General features: G+C 35.1%; 2 protein-coding genes across 2 annotated transcripts in view; one reads left to right on the top strand and one right to left on the bottom strand.

The window, feature by feature from the left end:
• The window catches only part of CENPP (centromere protein P), a 147,612-nt gene that overhangs the window by 68,170 nt on the left and 61,339 nt on the right, over window positions 1-18,103 (bottom strand). The gene's annotated exons all lie outside the window — the stretch shown is intronic.
• On the top strand, window positions 4,025-14,658 carry ASPN (asporin). The gene is made up of 7 exons (XM_009704197.1): window positions 4,025-4,265; window positions 6,207-6,319; window positions 7,945-8,158; window positions 8,539-8,649; window positions 11,043-11,136; window positions 12,801-12,939; window positions 14,182-14,658. The coding sequence occupies exons 1-7, from the start codon at window positions 4,025-4,027 to the stop codon at window positions 14,377-14,379; spliced, it is 1,110 nt and encodes a 369-aa protein (XP_009702499.1). The 3' UTR covers window positions 14,380-14,658.

Genomic DNA, 18,103 nt, shown 5'->3' with positions numbered 1-18,103 from the left:
CTCTTTCTCAAACTCATCTTCAATGTTCTGGTCTGTAAAAATGAGAACAGACAAGGCCAGACTTTGTCCAAGCAACAATCATCTATTCAGAGTATTATTCAACAGAACACCTGAGTCTGTCTTACAGCTTGCACATGTCAAGAATGGCTGTGTCACCTCTTCTTCTTCCCTCTCTTTACATTTAATGTTCCGTCCCCCTAAACGAGGCTGATCCACCCATTCCTTTGTGCTGGCTTTGATACTCAAGACTGATTCAGTTTGTTCACCGGAAAGAATGTGCTGGGTTTTCTTGCTCACATTAGTTTTCTGCTGGTTTAGTGAGCTCAATCAGCTCAGTGAATAGCCTGAGTGGAAGAGCTGGTATGAGAGAACTGAAAGTAGGTACCTGGGAGCAGAGCCAGCCTCAAAGTGGTAGCAGTGGACTATTACTACAGCTGTATTCATGAACTGTACTTTCTGAAGCTATTAATGAAATATTTCTTAAAATTCTCATGATAAAAATCATTAAAGTATTTCCAGAAAGATCACCAGGATCTTGGATTTTAGGTTTTCTTTTTCTTTTAATTGTCTTACTCTTGAAGTTTAACCATGCAGAAAGTTTGTATAAGTTCTTTGAGATGAGCTGCAGAGTCAGAGCATTTCTACAGAGACATATCAACATATATTTACTGGGAAACTCAAAGCCTCAGCCAGGAAAAAAAATTTTAAAACCTCCATAAAATCCAGTTCTTTGGGAACCATTCTTTGGCAGTTCTTTGGTCAATGCAAACCTGGAATCAAACTTGATTACCACCCCCAACTACAGAGCCAATTAGCAATAAGGATTTCCTAAAGGCAAAATGGGAAGATGAAGCAAGGACTTTTTCCTCTTTCCTAAAAAAACCCCAAACAAACAAACAAAAAAAACACCAACCAAAAAAACCCCAAACAAAACCAAACCAAAAAAACCCCCAAACAAACATGTATCATAGCTTGGGGCTTCCTTCTGTAAAGAGATTTGTTTTCAAGAGGTTTAACTCACAGGACTAATATATGCCATTAATGACGTATTTCAACACTAATTTTCTAGAACTGTTTGTGAACAACACATGATTTCCAAGAGTTCAGAGTGGCTACTACTCCAATCACAGCCTCAACGTTTTCATAGTTTGAAATCACAATTAGGTTTTTTAATAGCTGAAAGGAAATACACAACCCATTTGCTACAGGTGCAAGCATGGAACCAAATTTTTAAATTGCTTCCTAAGACAACTTCTAGCACCAGATCCAGAAGAGGATTTCAGGAACATACATGAAAGATTATCTTTTACATACAACTATACCTCCAGTGCCTATCACAAATAGAAGGCAGTAGGGACTCAGAAACTAGATTTCCCAAGACATGATATATGCTACAATACTTGATATCCTACATGCAGAAATGGTAGAACACTGAATAAAGCACAGAGCATTTTGTCACTTAATATCTAAGGAGCCAGGGGAAGGCCAGCCTGAGTGCCCATCTGTGAAAACCCAGCTGTGAAAGCACTTGTCCAAGAATAAGTAGAACTTGGAAGTCTGAAAGCCTTCAAACTCCTCATCTGCTAATTAATGGTATGATTAAAGTATTGAACATTTCGACTGTTCTGTCAAAGTTGAAATACAAGATTGAAAGGGCCAAATATTCCAAAGGTGTACAGCCAGACATGAGTGCAATTCTCTCCAAAGAAAGAAATGTAGGTTTCACATCTTGTTCCCAGTACTGTTTACATTCAAAGACTTTCAAGTTTGTATAGGATTGCAAGTACAACTATAAAATTCTTTCTAGGAGCACTGAAAGAGAGCATTATTTTGAACATGAAGGAAATATATGGGAAAAATATATGTGAAGATTCTTTTAAGAGATTGTTAAATCAGTAAAAGATACATGCACTACTCAAATGAGCACGCAACTGGAAGATTACAATAAATATTAAACTTACAGTTATATGCTGCATACCTGCAAGATACAAAGTATACCATCCTTCTGTTTTCAGACACATACTTGGGGGGAAGGAGTCACTGCATTCTTTTTGAAAGGGTCAGTTTTATGTAATCTAAATATTGTTAGCTCTTTTCTTTTTATACACCCTGAAACATATACAGTTACAGTAGTAGCAAGCTATGCAATAGACAGCATTTTAATGCTCTTAGGAACCATATACAAGAAACATCAAAATGACCTCGTACAAAAAAAGCAATACAAACAAAACCTCAGAATTTTGAATAAGCCAAATCAACACCTTTGTACAAACCAGTGCACTCCTTTTCTTGTGATTGAGGACCAACAACAAAATGCCTAAAGACATTTTTCAGCCAGAAACAGATCAGTACGCATTTAAGTAGCTGATCAAACAAGAACTGACATGTTTAGTATGCCCCTAAAGAGGTCTATGATAGTCTAAATAGAAACATTTTTATAAACAGGATACACATGAAAAATTTACAGTAGCCCCTCCTGGTTTGCACAGCATACTGTAGGATCCAAACGACTTCCAGAATTGGGCTTCGCAGGGGAACAATGTAAAGCTGAGGGCTGAATTTACAGTCTTTTCTCAGAGAGTTGCAAAACATCCTGTGGCAGTTCTTACTATCTCTGTTTTCCCTTGTGTCTCGTTTTATGGGATTATTTAGTCAATAAAATAATCGTTGGAATAAAACCAGAGTATGTAGAAAATATCTAAGGGTTTTGAACTGTTGATCATCATTACTCGTGTAACACACTATACTGTAGTTAAGACTGGAGTCCTGGTTTTCCCAGCCAGGTGTGGCTAAAGGAAATCTGTTAAAATTAGAACTCAGAGAAGCAGAGTAAAATTGAATGAACAGATGTAATGACACAGCCTGCCGTATTTTTCTAAAGACGAACCTACTTTGTCAGTCCTTCGTAAGTTGTGCATTCTTCTCAATAACATCAGGAAAAAATAATTGTAGCTATCTGACATGGGGTTTTCTGCTTTGAAGGTGCCCTAACTGATCCAACATCTTTCTGTCTACCAGACTGAAGGACCTCCGATCACACAAGATATGTTCAAGTTACGGGTAATCTAGAAAGCTGATGGGTTTTATGGCATTAAATTCAAGCACAGTGCATTTTCATTTCCTATCAACTGTATGCCTAGCTATCACGTGCAGGCACTATGACGACAAAGCTAGGTTAAAAAAAAAAAAAAAACACAAAAAACAAACCATGTTTATTGAAAAAATATGCACACAAAAGTATTGGCTTCCAGCTTCTTTCTGGATGTAATTTAAGTTACTGATTTCAAATGACACAGATTCATAACATGCAAGTCCTTGTCTGAGAAAAGAGTCCTCATCAAATAGAAGTCAATACAAATGTTCTTGCATACAGAGGTGAACTTCTATCAATAGCAGTAATAAACAAATGACTGGAATATGGGAAAAGCTGTTATCAGGACTGAAAACTACCTGTTTTTCCAGATTAGAGTAACAAGTGTTTAATTAGAAGCGTTTAAGGAGTTGAATAACAAGTGTTCAGGGAGTATCCAGATGAGGGCATTTTATGTATTGCTAATCAAGTATTTCCCAATTTTCTAAATACAAGCAATGCATATCTGCTTGTGTATCTCATTAAAAATATTTTTTCATCAAGAATGAATAAAATAAATCCAATTTCAAGTTCTGGTAAAATTTATTACAAAAATTACACTCCAAAGCTTGAAGCAAGTGATGACACTATATTTTAAACTCAACTAAAAGACTTTGATATGACATTAATGTCTAATGAATTTCACTTAAATAATATTTTAATATTAGTATTACCATATGCAATTCTATAATAATAATTTAAAGACTATTTTTTATATTCTTCATCCTTCATATTCATAACAGGCCATTTTTCAGGACCAGAGACTGTAGCAGTGAGTGAAGTAAATAGTTCAATACCTTTATTTGCCATTTCACAACCACTGATTCTTATGTTTGGGTTTTTGTTTGTTTGTTTACTTTCCTCTTCAAGATTGGCTATCCTGATTAAGAAGATATGAAAGAATACACGCTCCTCCTCTTCTTGGCTTTGTGCTCTGCCAAACCTCTCATTGGTCCTTCGTATTTTACCCTAAAGAATACGATGCTCCAAGATATGGAAGATGACGACGATGATAATGACGATTCTCTATTTCCAACCACTGAACCAATTATACCACTAATTCCTTTTGATCTGTTCCCAATATGCCCCTTTGGATGTCAGTGCTACATGAGAGTTGTCCATTGCTCTGACCTAGGTAAGAACAAATTTGTGTGCCTGTTCTCCACTGGACTCTCCTTTGGAGGATTTGCATTTTAAAAGATGAATTTTACAGCTCAGTAAGTGGCACACATTCACATATTCCTGTAATAATAATTTTCAAATGAAACTTCCATTTTTTCAGTTAGGCTTGCAAACCATATCTAATTTGTATCCAGCAACTAATTTGTCTCCAGCACTTTTTACAACATAAATGTTTTCCCAGTTCATGTGCATCAGTTCAGAAAATTAATAAGCTGCTATAGCCACATTCCATTGTCAATGACTTCTATTGATAACGACGTAGAAGGGAAAGGCATTTAGAATATGTAACAAATAACTGTACAACTATTTACCTGAATATTCATCGGGGTTAATAAGTACTTCATAATCTGCACAGCTTTTTATCCACTAAGAGAACAATCACAGAATGTGAAAATGCTTATATTTTCATTTTAGATTACACTTTCCCCTGTTTCTTTTACTTACATGAAGTCATATCCAAACAGAGGAACAGAAAAGTTTGCTCTATCATCTGTTCGCATTAGACAAGCTATTAGTCCCCTCTCTCAAAAGAGGCTATGGCTAAATAAGTACTTCATTCACAACCACAAAGCAACAGGTCAAATGACAAGAAAACATAACAAAGGAAAAAGAGGCCATAAATAAACCTCAAGAAAGTTTAACATGAGTGTTTGAATGGGATACAAACTATTTGCTCAGTTTAACTTCCATTAAAATGCGCATCACTGGTAACATTTTAACCAAAGGCAAATTTGCTACCATCACTGTTGCAGATACAAATTATTCCCTAAATATGAATTCATTATTAATCGTGCCCATTTGAATTAGTTTTCATTGAAGTTTTCCCATGATTCAAGGTAATCAAAGGACTATGCTCCTGCCACTAGCATGGCGACAATGACATTCATTCTCATCACAGTTCTGCCACCATCCTAAACTTAATCCTAGACTCCTCATGTCTTAGAAACATTGAGTCAATACATAAATTCCTGGGTTTTTAAAAAATGTGTCCTTACTAAGGAATCAAAATAAACTTTTCCTGACAGTGGTAAACTGTGGTTATTCCATCTGGTTTACAGATTGCAAACCGCTTTACTTAAGTTCACACAGAAAAAAACAACTATTAATAGACTTCATCTTTAAATAACTGTAACCTATTAACTATGGAATAATTGTTAGTAAACTGGACCAGCATTTAGCACTTGCTGCATCAGGGTTTCCACTGAAAAGGAAGTTACTGTCCCTTGCTAGTCTTTTCCGCTGATTCAGGATCTCAGACAGCATGAACTGAAGTGTTTTTGTAAAAACCGAACAGTGAACTGGATTGGGGGATTTATACAGCTGGTAATTAAGCACTGGCAGGTGGAAGACCAGCCTTTGTCCACTTTTACCAAGAACACATTTCTCAGCCCTGACATTAACTGTATGGCTATATAAGCACCCGTGCCAGTACAATGGATAGGGCAGTGCAGAGGTAGAAAGGAGCATTCAAGTACTGAGCAGAAATCCCTTAAAGCCACTGCAACAGCCCTGGTCCTCAATACAGAACCACAGCCCCAGATTCTCTGAGGAGTGCCTTCTCCTGGGACTTGAGCAGCTTCCCTGTAGGACAGCTCTGAGTCTACTTATTTCACAGATGCAAAGCATCTGCAGCGAGCAACCCATTCAAGCTTTTCATGATCAGGGACAGAAGCAATTCCTCCTGAAACTATCCGCACGTTTTTGTCATCCATTCTCAGATAATTAGTTCCTTTCATTATCAAATATTACCTTCTATCCTTTGCTTTATGGCTGTTCGTATTTTGTTTCCCCTCATAATCATCAACAATCTTGCTGTGTTTGGCTGTTTAGCAGTTAATTTCTTTGGACCTCTATACAGGCACATAAAGTTTCTGTTTATGTCATACTTAAACAGGTTTGACATCAATACCTCGCAACATTCCACCAGATACTCGTATGATTGACCTTCAAAACAACAAAATTAAAGAGGTCAAGGAAAACGATCTCCAAGGACTCACATCGCTTTATGTAAGCTTGCCATTTTCCAAGTAGCAATCTGAAATATTCTGATACTTTTAAAATACAAACGGTATTTTTCTTCTCCAATAGTATCCATGAAAATGCAGTCTAGCACCTGCATATTTGACTGCTCCCAGAGAGTAAGAAACAAATTACTTTAAGCTGTAAGAACTGTGCTTTCTACAACATCCAGAAAATGTACCATATGTATCTCACCAAGAAGAGTCTCAAGATTTCTTCAGTCCTTAGCACGCAGAGAAACAGTCCTTACATTTTAAAGGCTGCAAGACAAGTGCTCCTTTTTTCTCTGCTTAGCTGTAAAATACCAGAAAGCACTTAATCTCACAAGAGAACTAGAACGATATTTTCTGAGGGTATTTTCAAAAGCATACAGCGTACAACTAACACATACGCCACTGAAACTAATGTTACAAAATCCAACTGACCTGAACAGAAAACAGACCAACACTGACTCATGTTTGGGTACAGAATGGTCTTATCAGCAAGTTAGGGGTAAACACACTAACTGTGGTTTATATTCGGTATAAAAGATCTTACCAAAACTAACCTCCAACGACTGAGGAAGTAGCTGGAATACATCAGCAATCACCACATGATATATTAGAGTTACCACTTAGTTATGTGATAACTGAAAACTCTGAGCTGTTTTGATTTTTCTCATCAGTTAATTTGTGGCATGGCATGGCCTAACAACATTTTTACTGAAAGCAAAGTTTACTTTGTACAACTTGTCTGAGTACTACTCTATTTAGCAAAAGCACAGACGGCAACTTGGATTTGGAAGGAGCACTTCCTGTTTATTTCCTTAAGCTATCCTCATTTTTTCTGGGAAAAAAAAAAAAAAAAGATTAATTCTGTTTTGCCCTACCTTTTTTTCCACAATTCCACAGAGCAGACGACTGACCAACAGCTCAAAGAAATAAAAAAGGAACAAAAATGCATAGTCTAGGTATGGAAATGCAGAGATATGATTTGACATGCAAAATAATTTCAGATAACTCATATTTTGTTTTCTGTAGTAATTCATTACAAATTCTCTGATAACACACAGCAACCAAGAACAAAAAAACTGTCCCAAAAAAGGACTAGTGTACTGTACAGAAGAGACTTAAATTCACAGGAGTCGAACAATTACGGCAAGTAAGATACAAAATCATGAGTGTATATCAGTCATATATAGACATTAACTTTTAAGAAATTCAGATTAAAAACCTGACTTATTTTGCAGCATTATGTTGAAATAAAAGATGAAATTCTGAGTTTTGAGAATTTGTCTGCATAAAGGAACAACAACAAAAAATAACCCCTATACAATCCCACAAAATATATGAAGATAAACATACTATTTTGCCAGTTCTCATTATGCATTGACACCTTGTCAGCTCTGACTAGATCTTCTCTGCCTTGTAGTTGATGCTCCAGCTTCCAGGTTCTTTTTTGTTTTTCACAATTGAAATGCCCAAAATATATACAAAGTGCTAAAGTTTTGTATGATGAAAAAAAATATTAAAATAATTATTAAACTATATATCAAATTCATGACTTAAAATTCATAATCATAATATTCCTGTATTAAGAAGTTTTCTTTGCATTGCTCTTCCCATATGTCATAGGCACTGGCTTTGAACAACAATAAAATATCCAAGATCCATCCAAAAGCCTTTCAACCAACAAAGAAGCTACGACGACTGTATTTGTCCCATAACCAGCTAACTGAGATTCCAACAAATCTACCAAAAACTTTAGCAGAGCTCAGAATTCATGCTAATAAGGTTAAGAAAATCCACAAGGACATATTTAAAGGAATGAAGTCTCTACATGTTTTAGGTAAGTCCAATTACGTAGAAAAGAAAATCTCTTTATCAAAAATATAGTATACTACATATAATTTTCATTCAAACATATCCCCAATGTGCAATTTCTGCTTAAAGAGTTATCCATGCTGTAGAAACTATCTTTCACAATTTTATTTCTGTGTGAAGTGGCTACATAGGTCAAGTTTCTGGTAACCCTGCAAGCCAAGTTATACAGATTTTATTCACTGAAAGCTGTGACTTCCACTCCTCAGAATAGGTAATCAAAGCCAAACGTTAATTAATGCTTAGAACATCAAAAGTCAGAAATAAAACTAAATCAGCTGTTTATAACTTAGTCTAACATACACAAAATTCCTATGCCATAAATACTTCTTTTTTCCCCTTGGACAGAAATGAGTGCAAATCCTCTTAACAATGATGGAATAGAGCCAGGGGCTTTCGAAGGAGTAAATATCTATCACGTAAGAATTGCAGAAGCTAAATTAACTTCAATTCCTAAAGGTATGCTTTGTTTTACCTTTTCTATTTTACTTATACCAATATACTCCTAAATAAAATGCTTTAACATCTATACGATTATTAAAACGTTCATAAATTGTTTGGTATTGTTCATTACTACCAAACCACCTCCTACCTTATTTTTCTTTTTGTACTTAGAATCTAACCCTACATCCCAAAAGTGTGCATGAACATGCACGTATGCACAAACACTGTACACTCTCCAGCCCCTCTCCGGAGGTCCACTCCTCTCACAGAATCATCCAGAGACTCTTCTCAGGAGAAACAATGTGAAGAAAATCATAAGATGTCACTTCACATCTTTCATATCAGCCTCTCAAAAGTCCTTACAAAGAAAGGATAAACCCCTTGATATTTGATCTGGGTCATAAGGGATATAGAATTTCCAGTTCCTTTATGCATTTAAAATCAAACCCCAAAATTTCTAACTTTAATTTTGAATGTTTCAAGCGACTCTGTAGCTCAAATATGCTCTACAATATAACCACCTTAATGCAAAACCCAGTACAGCATTTTAGACATCTTCTGATGGGGTTTTGCTAAGTAAAATTTAATATAAATATTTTAATTAAATTCAACATGACATACTACAAAATTAAATCACTCCTTCATATAACACAATTAACTTGTGATTTGGAGGTAGCAATAAGTTAAAACACTAACTTTACAAATCACTGACTTCCACACACAAAAAAGTAGCACAAAGGAACTCAGTACAACACTCTGCCTGTACCTTCTGTACGTCAAAGTAGTATTTAACCAATTCTCATGATTTTCAACTGCTCAAAACTACTGGCAGAGAGAAAAAGGGAGGAAACAAAGCATAACACTATATGTTATATCATTCATTAACAAGGAAACTAAATGTTGGCCTCTAAGATATTTATTTCTGGATTATTCAGAAAAAGAACTTGTTTCTTATCAAATTTAATCTCTTCCTGTAGACGGATATATATGCAAAAGCATCCTTGTAAAAGAGAACACCAAAAAAAACCCCAACAACAAACAAAACCAACTCAGCCCAATTGTTCAAATAATTTTAAGATCAGAAACTCTCTGTCTGCTTATGGTAACTCTCCCCAACACATACACAAAAAAGAGGCATTCTTCTAGCATCATCATAATGCCACCTCCCATCACTTAGCACAAAAAAACATACATAAAATTATTCAGATTTTGTCTTTCTTATTGAGAAATCTCCTAGAAGGAAACACAGCACAAGGTCCAATATGTAGTTTCAAATACATGAACAAATCATAAGCAAACAGGATTTCATGGTGAACACATTCTACACAAATGGAAGCTAAGTTGTAGATCCTTCTATCTGCAAATGTTATAGTGACACAAAAAAAATAAAAAAATGTAACCTACAAAATGCACTTAAAATCTAAAATGGACTGATGGGTAGTGTTCCCTCTTAATATCGTAACTCATACACAAGCAGCACCCAGTGCAATTGTAAACTGAAAAAAAGCCCAAACAAACAAACACTGAAGCATGTCAACTAGCATAAAGACAGACTCGTAAAGCGTACCACTTTTCTTCAGTGTTGTAATGCTACAACAAATAGCAATGGAAGTGGTGCTCTCTTAAGCCATACTAGTAACAGAAACATGTGGTTTGTCTTGCTTGATGTCAGGCTGCCATCTAGACAGATGCTAGTAAAACTGAACATAAGATCAGCAAATAGAAATTCAAACTTTTGACTATCTTTCTCTGCTTTCACTAAAAGGATATTGTAAAAAAGATTCTCCACCTCCTGGTCCATTCACTGACAGTTCTAAATTGGGACTACTTGGTACCACATGAGAAAACATTCTGCATACCAGCATGGGAAAGAGCATAGCAAAAATCTCATTTTGCTTTCGGAAAATTCTGAAAGCTTTCCTCCCAGATCACATCTTAGGAACTATAATAGTGCAATTGTTACACCGTGTGGAAGAAGATCTATATCTACAAAAAACTCCGATTGGTTCCACAGGAGTAGGATTTTGACCACCAACTGTTAGAGAATTGCTCATAACACACAATTTGTCCTTTGACAGGTTAACCAAAAGTACATGAAAGCCTCCATAAAGAAAGTTAGCAAAATTATATCAAATTTTGGAGCCCTGAAATCGTAACATTAGCATAGGCATTTCACATCTTAATTTTTTTTTTTAAAGGTACTATTTTAAACCAAATTGTGTTGATGATTTAAAATAAAAAAGTAACATACTTGTACCTAATACTCATTTCTTCGATGCAGACAACTCCCCCAAGATTCTTCACCCAATCCTAAACACAAAGGAAAGAAGCCGTTTGGAATATAATAAATATTCCAACAAAAATAAATTGGCATATTTTTCTCATACTGTGCATTTGTTTTTCATCAGAATTGCCCTCCAGTCTACTAGAACTTCATTTAGATGACAATAAGATCACAGCAATCGAACTTGAAGATTTTAAACGGTATAAAGATCTTCAAAGGTAAGATTCCCATGCAGGATGCTTTTATTTGATAAAAGGTCAGACCTGGCAGGATCTTCTCTTGTTAATGGGAGAAGAGAGAATCAAATAATTTAAGTGTTTTAGTAAGAACTGCTGTAAATAAGACCCAATTTTAAAAAAACAAAACAAACCCCAAATATTAGCCTTGTTATTACATGTCTTGCCTACACTTCGCAATAGAAGTGTACGTTAAGAACAGCATCTGATTACAAAATGTCGTCGTCATAAATTCTTACCCCATGGCACCTGGGTGTTGTGTAATACAGTGTGGTTTTTATATAATATCTCTTAATGTGCTAGTAGTAATATGCCTCAATTAAGCATTGCATGTATTTCTCATACTCAGAATATAAGAACCTTTGTGGTCAACAGTATTCAGTATTTTTGTCTAGCCTGTTCCCTATCAGGCCCAGGCATTTTAACTCTTTGGTCATTCATCTCACAAATCACCCCCCCAGAATGAGGTATACAGCAACACAAACTGACTTTTGCTTTAGGAACAGAATGCCTTACTTGCAACTAAATTTGTAGGACTTAAGAGTCATAATAGCTTTTTAATTCCTGAGAAGGTCTAAGTGTACTGGAAGGAGATACTCCATACACACCCTAAAGAAAAATATAAAAGGCTGGCATGAAAAGGGAAATTTGGGACTTTTTTTATACAAACATACAGGAAAACCAGTAAATTGTATAGGGAAGATAAATTCACCTCCTGAAAACTAGCTTGAGAGAAATACAGTAGCTGGTAAAGGAAACAACTTGACAACTGTTTCCAAATGTGATAGAGTTTAAGAAAAAGAAAAAAATGCATATTTCTGAGGAATGTATCACTGATGCAGGACAAAAGAAGGAACTGAGCTTTACAGAAAGAACTTAACTACTCTGAAAATAAGGCTGAGCAGCACTGAATTTTGGATTTGGTAATAGAAACTATTATCAATGAGGAACTACTTAACTGTGTTTCGATATCAACTTCAGTTTTTTAAGAAATCAAGAAAGGAGAAAAAGGGGATTACAGGATGTGTGGAAAGACCAATCCCAAACTGACCTGTGCCTCCACGTTCTGAACCATCTTCCTAGCAACACAGGTTGAAGTCTTACAGCAAAAAGTCTGACTAAGGCCTAAATTAAGGAAAATGTGGAAGTAGGAAAGAAGGTAGTCCTGCTTATTTTTAAAACAAAGTTTTTAACTAAGCTATATATATAACTGGTTTTATACAAGACTTCCTCTTCTTTGGATATTTATTAGAACAACACTTTTTATTACTGTGAGTATACTTTGTAGCTACACTACTTGATAAAAGGGCATAATTTGTTTTACAAGCAGATTGGTTGATGTTTATCATTTTAACTATTGCCACTAAAAGCAGAAAAACTGCATGCAAAACTGACAATTGCTCACATCAGGTCAGCTGCTGTCCTTTAAGTGGAGATTAAATTAAGAAGAAAAAAATATTTGTTAGATCAATGGTGGGGTTTTTTTTCCTATCAGAGGTAAGATTTCATCATCTTTCCCCAGTTCTTTTTTTCCCCCTACATCTACTCCTGTGTATTTCAATCTTAAAAAAAAAAAAGTATGCTCTTCAATGCTATTGTGAATCTTGATTAGTCTTTTAATTAAATGTTCCTTGTACTATTTCTAGGCTGGGCCTTGGGAATAATAAAATCAAAGATGTGGAAAATGGAAGTTTTGCCAACATACCAAGCATACGTGAAATCCATCTCGAAAAAAATAAGCTCAAGAAAGTTCCTCCTGGATTACCTCAACTGAAATATCTGCAGGTCATATACTAAACTTAATAGAAAGCTCTGGTAGTTATGAATTGTTTCACTTTCACACTTCTATACTGATTAGGATGTAACTAAATGCATCATTAACTGTCACATATATTTTGACATGACTCTCATATAGGAAAACCTGAAATCACATACATACTTAAAGAAATAAACAAAATCAAACAGCAGGAACGCTTCCTAGAAAAAAAAAAGGAAAACAACATGCTACACCCAGAAAATGTTTCCAGAAAGTTTGTTACAGATTTATTATAGTTTCTGCATTAGCAAGTCAGAGTGGAAATTTTTCCATTCCCATGCTGAAAAGTCTTAAATCCAAAATAAATTATTTATGAGGCTGAAATGATAAGATTTTAAAATTTTTATTTAGAACTAGATAAGTTCTGCAAAAAATGCTTTCAAAACACTATTTCCTGAACTCTGGAACAGCAACTAAAATCATATATGTTTTATAAGATGACATATACCTTAGGATACTGAGCAGAACAAAGCTTGGGGAAACATGAAGAAATGCATAGATGGCAGAGCACATGATAAGCTATTTGGTAAAAAGCTTTTACCTCTGAATTTCATTTCTTTCCACATCTCATTTCACCTCCAATTAAAGGAAAATATTTTAAGACATACTAAAAAAAACCAACCGATCAAACCCAAAACACCTCTCCCCCAAACATCAACTTATAATGTAATGTAAAATTAGATATACAAACAAAATAATTCTTTTGTCAATGTACATTATTTTACTTAACAAATTCTAAACTCTACTATCATCACAAGCTCTTTATACTAATTTAAGCTACAACAGCATTAGACTGATCTGTTTCTATAACCACACTAACAAATCTCTCCCAAGATCAACTTTCCTAGAGACTACTCTTTGAAATGTATTAAATCACAGAAAATCTGCATTATGGGAGAATATAATACTGCATCATTACAATTCTTACTATAAGAGAATATAGCATTTTAGGAGAATGTTCCATAAGAATAGAGTCCAATTATTCTGACAACACACTGATAAAATACCATATAATTTTTTTTTGTGGGAGACACTAGCAGGAGGGAGACATTTTTAAAGATTTAACACAAATTTTTAATTCCTGTTACTATTAAGGTCTGCATCCAACTGATCTTATAGCAAACTTCAGTTATCTATATGTCAATGAATGTTTAGATATTTTTCCCATTTACATAATAACTATTATATTTTACTGTTTCTTATGGCTGCAGGTAGTGTTTCTTCATTCTAATCATATTGCGAAACTGGGAGTGAATGATTTCTGTCCAACAGGAGGAAGAAAGAAGAAAGCGTTGTACAGCGGCATAAGCCTCTTCAATAATCCTGTAAAGTACTGGGAGGTTCAGCCTTCAACTTTCCGCTGCATTTTAGCCAGAAACAGTGTGCAACTTGGAAATTTCCTCAAGTGATACTGAAGTTGGTCATTTCAAAGAGCAACTTGTCCAAATCAGTTCTACAATACTTGAAATTTGCAGAAAAATGCCAATGTTACACTATTTAACCAGTTTACAAAGTATTTACTATTTCAGAGATAATTAATTAGAAACAATATGTCAGTAGGATCCATTGTATTATTTGACAATGTTCAACCTACATTTGAATAATTTAAACAAAAGCTTTTATATCTTATGGAAGGACTCTTGGAAGTGGAACTGGAAACTGCATTTGATGTTTCCTATTATAGATGTTAAATCACATAGTTTTGACATATTCTTTCTTTCAAATAAATTCTAAAAATCAAGTCAAAGCGATATTTTCCACGGTAAGAATCTTTTCCTCTGCCAAAAAGCATTGTAAGAAAAGTTGCAAAAAAAATTATCAGACATCAAGGACAACTTGTGCCATTTCTGATAATCAGCAAAGATGCAATGAAAAGGTACGGTATTACGAAGTCTTTTGTCTCTAAACTAGAACATATTTTTATAATCTATTAAGTGAGCTAAAAGTGGGTTTCCTATCAAGAACTAACATGCAAAAAAACTTTAAAAGTTTTTGGTATTTTTTTCTTGTAACTTTAAGAGAGAAATGTCCTTCAATGTTTTGCTATCAATATAATTTAATGCACTCTGAACATTAAAAAGTAGGATTCAAGATTTATCGTATGCTTCAAGCTTAATAGGAATGATTACTAAACTCCCTTTAGGCCAGCACAAACATCTTCTTTTATCTATAACAACTGTAACCATGTTTTCAATTTTATTTTTTCCTCTTTTATATTTTGACATCACACGGGTTATAAATCCCTCATTAATCTGAGTACCTTAAAATTGCTGTATGCGAGCAGATAGCTGGAACTCAACTGCCCTGACTTCTTACATAGGTCAGCACACAGAATTCTCAATATTGACAGTACTGTATAAAATGGATATTTTTATATATCTATTTAGTGTATATTTGCTATTGGGATTCAAAATAAATTATATAAACTTAAAGAATACTTGCATTTATATACTTGATTACATGATAGGTCATGTCAAAACATTCAGAGATTCTAACGAAACACCTTCCTGACTACTCTCTAGATCTTTTCTCTATTCTTCCTTTTTCCAAATCTATACCTTGCAGATCATTTATCACTGCTGTTCTTTGCAACGTTAAAAATTCAACACTTTGAAGCAGCTAAGAGAAATGACAGACTAGTAGTAGAAGAAAACACTACATAGAAATCAAGCAATTCCCAATTTCTCAGCCTTTCTATCACCTCCCTAAGTACACTAAACCATAAGCATCAAGTGTAACATCTGATTTTTTTCATTTGCTTGGTCTCTTTGTATTTAATATTTTGTTAGCACCACTATGCTGTTGAGACCCAAAACCACAAGGGGAGAGAAGTAAGAGTGGGCCAGGGGAGGCTTTTACTAGAGAACAGTTTTTGAAATAGAAATTCTGTAGAACAGTTCAAGACAAAATACAAACAAAACCAAACACTAAACAAAACACAAAACCCAAAACAAATCTACAGATCACCAAGCGTCTTTCTATTCCTGGCTTCTGAAGATGTTTCTAAGGAGTGCATTTCCTAGTAAATAACATGGGGAAAGCAGTGATCAGTACTGAAGATAGTAGTTAATGAGTATATTCTTCATCAGTTGGTCTAGTTTATATCATGGACTTCTTTAGCCATAGCTATGCCATCATGTGTGAAGAGCTATGATCTCTAAACATAGACACAGTGTTACGTTCTAATATAGGTGTTAGAAGACAAGCCTGACAAATATATATCTAAAAAAGGCAATATCTTCAGTAGATTTTTCCACTAGGGAATTACTATACTCATAGGAAACATAGAACTGTTGATGTACAGTTCATACAGGGAATGCATACCAGCTTTTACTGCAACGCTGCATTCCCAGCAAAGACACAATCTGAGCCTCTCTATACATTACACTTAAAATAAATCTAGCAGTAACAGATCTGACAAGGCTACAGGGGGAAATAGCCAACTCTTCAAGCCACCTCTACAAGATTTATGTGGAGCACGGAAGAACACAGAAAAGAGCAAGGGCAGGAATAAGTAACTGAGAATGAAACCACCTAGTTACATAAAGAATAACATACCATACAGACTAGTCATTTACCCTGAAGTAATTCATCATCACACAAACTCTTTATATTCATACTTGAGCAGGAGCACCTACTACTTCACAGCAACAGCCCAAGAGCACATTCATACCCTCTGGGAAACAGCAATCTTCCCTTAATGATAGACTATCCTGCCTTATACTACCATAAACAGCTCATAACTCCATATCAGAGAGAAAAAATATCATCAATAACTAACTGACCAAGAAGAAAGTGAAGATTTTAAATAAATGCCCATTCTTATCTAGTAACAGTTACAAAGCTGAAGTCCTTAATGTTCCACAAAAGGTTCACTGCTTATAAGGTTTACCACTGAAAAGACAGAGGAAAGGCAAAAGGTAAGGCAGGAAAATTTGTAGACGACCAGAGGGTAATCAAGAGCCAAAAAAGATTTGAGGGACCTCCAGTGGAAGAGAGTGCTCATGTAGCAACATAACAGCAAAAAGAAGTTCAACCCTAAAGAACATCAAGAATGATAAATGGAAAGAATATTTCCGAATCTTTGATCTACTTTCTAGAACACTAAGTTAACAGTTTTCACCTTGAGTAAGTGGGATAAAGGTGGACTTTAATCAAATCTCCAGTTGAAAGCACAACAAAGTGCAAGTACAACGCTAGGAAAAATAATAGAATTGATAACAGAAAAATGATTTATATGAATCACTAGTTTATATGTATACTTAAACACTTACGCTACATGAGTTACCCCAATTCAACAATGACAGCATAAATAGAAAAGCTGATTGAAATCCTACAGCTTAACTAAAAGAATAAACTCACAGCGTAATATAGTACATTATTCTACACTAATATAGTGGTAAGGATTAAAAGGAAATGTAACAGAAAAAGCAAACAATTCTTTATCTAACTGAAGCTTATGTAGCAGACAACAGATACACTGCATCTGGCAAGACTAAGACATTTAAGAAGATGCACTAAGGTCTGAACACGTGTAGAACAACTTCTGCTTCCTTTTGTTAGCCTACACCTCTCTACCCCAAAGCAGGCCAGTTCAACCAACCTACTGCTGCTAAACCTACTCAGCAGAAACAAGCTCTTGGAAACAACTACCTATATTCTCAGTAAAACTTTGTAACTGTATTTTGCTTAAGACTTCCAAACATAACAAATGCCCACAGGTGAGTCGGTTGCCACACACAAAAAAAATCCCTCCTGCTTTTGTTCAAACCGCCTGTGTTCCTATGACTAAATGCAAGGCACATGCCAGGCACACTGGGCTTTTCGGTCTCTGAAGGCAAGGTGTTTTGGCTGAGGCTAGTTAATGATCCTAATACAGACTCCAGAAAGTGTCCCTCAGTCTTGGACTTCATCTGAAACATTCCTTGGGGCATGGCTTTAGCAGAGTAGTTCTAGTCACTAGAAAGTGTAGTTAGTACTTTCTAAACCTAAGATTATTTTACAGGTACTCTTATAAGAGTTTTACCAAATTTTAGGTCCACTGTTGAAGTCAATATAACGGGAAAGTTTTATAAAAATGCAGTGAAGTCCTAAGAGGAGAAGACTATATAGTCTTGATCTTATCCTTCCAAA

This window comes from Cariama cristata, unplaced genomic scaffold (assembly GCF_000690535.1).
Source record: "Cariama cristata isolate BGI_N322 unplaced genomic scaffold, ASM69053v1 scaffold337, whole genome shotgun sequence".
NCBI classification, from domain to species: Eukaryota; Metazoa; Chordata; class Aves; order Cariamiformes; family Cariamidae; genus Cariama; species Cariama cristata.
This window is presented reverse-complemented; position numbering and strand designations above follow the sequence as displayed.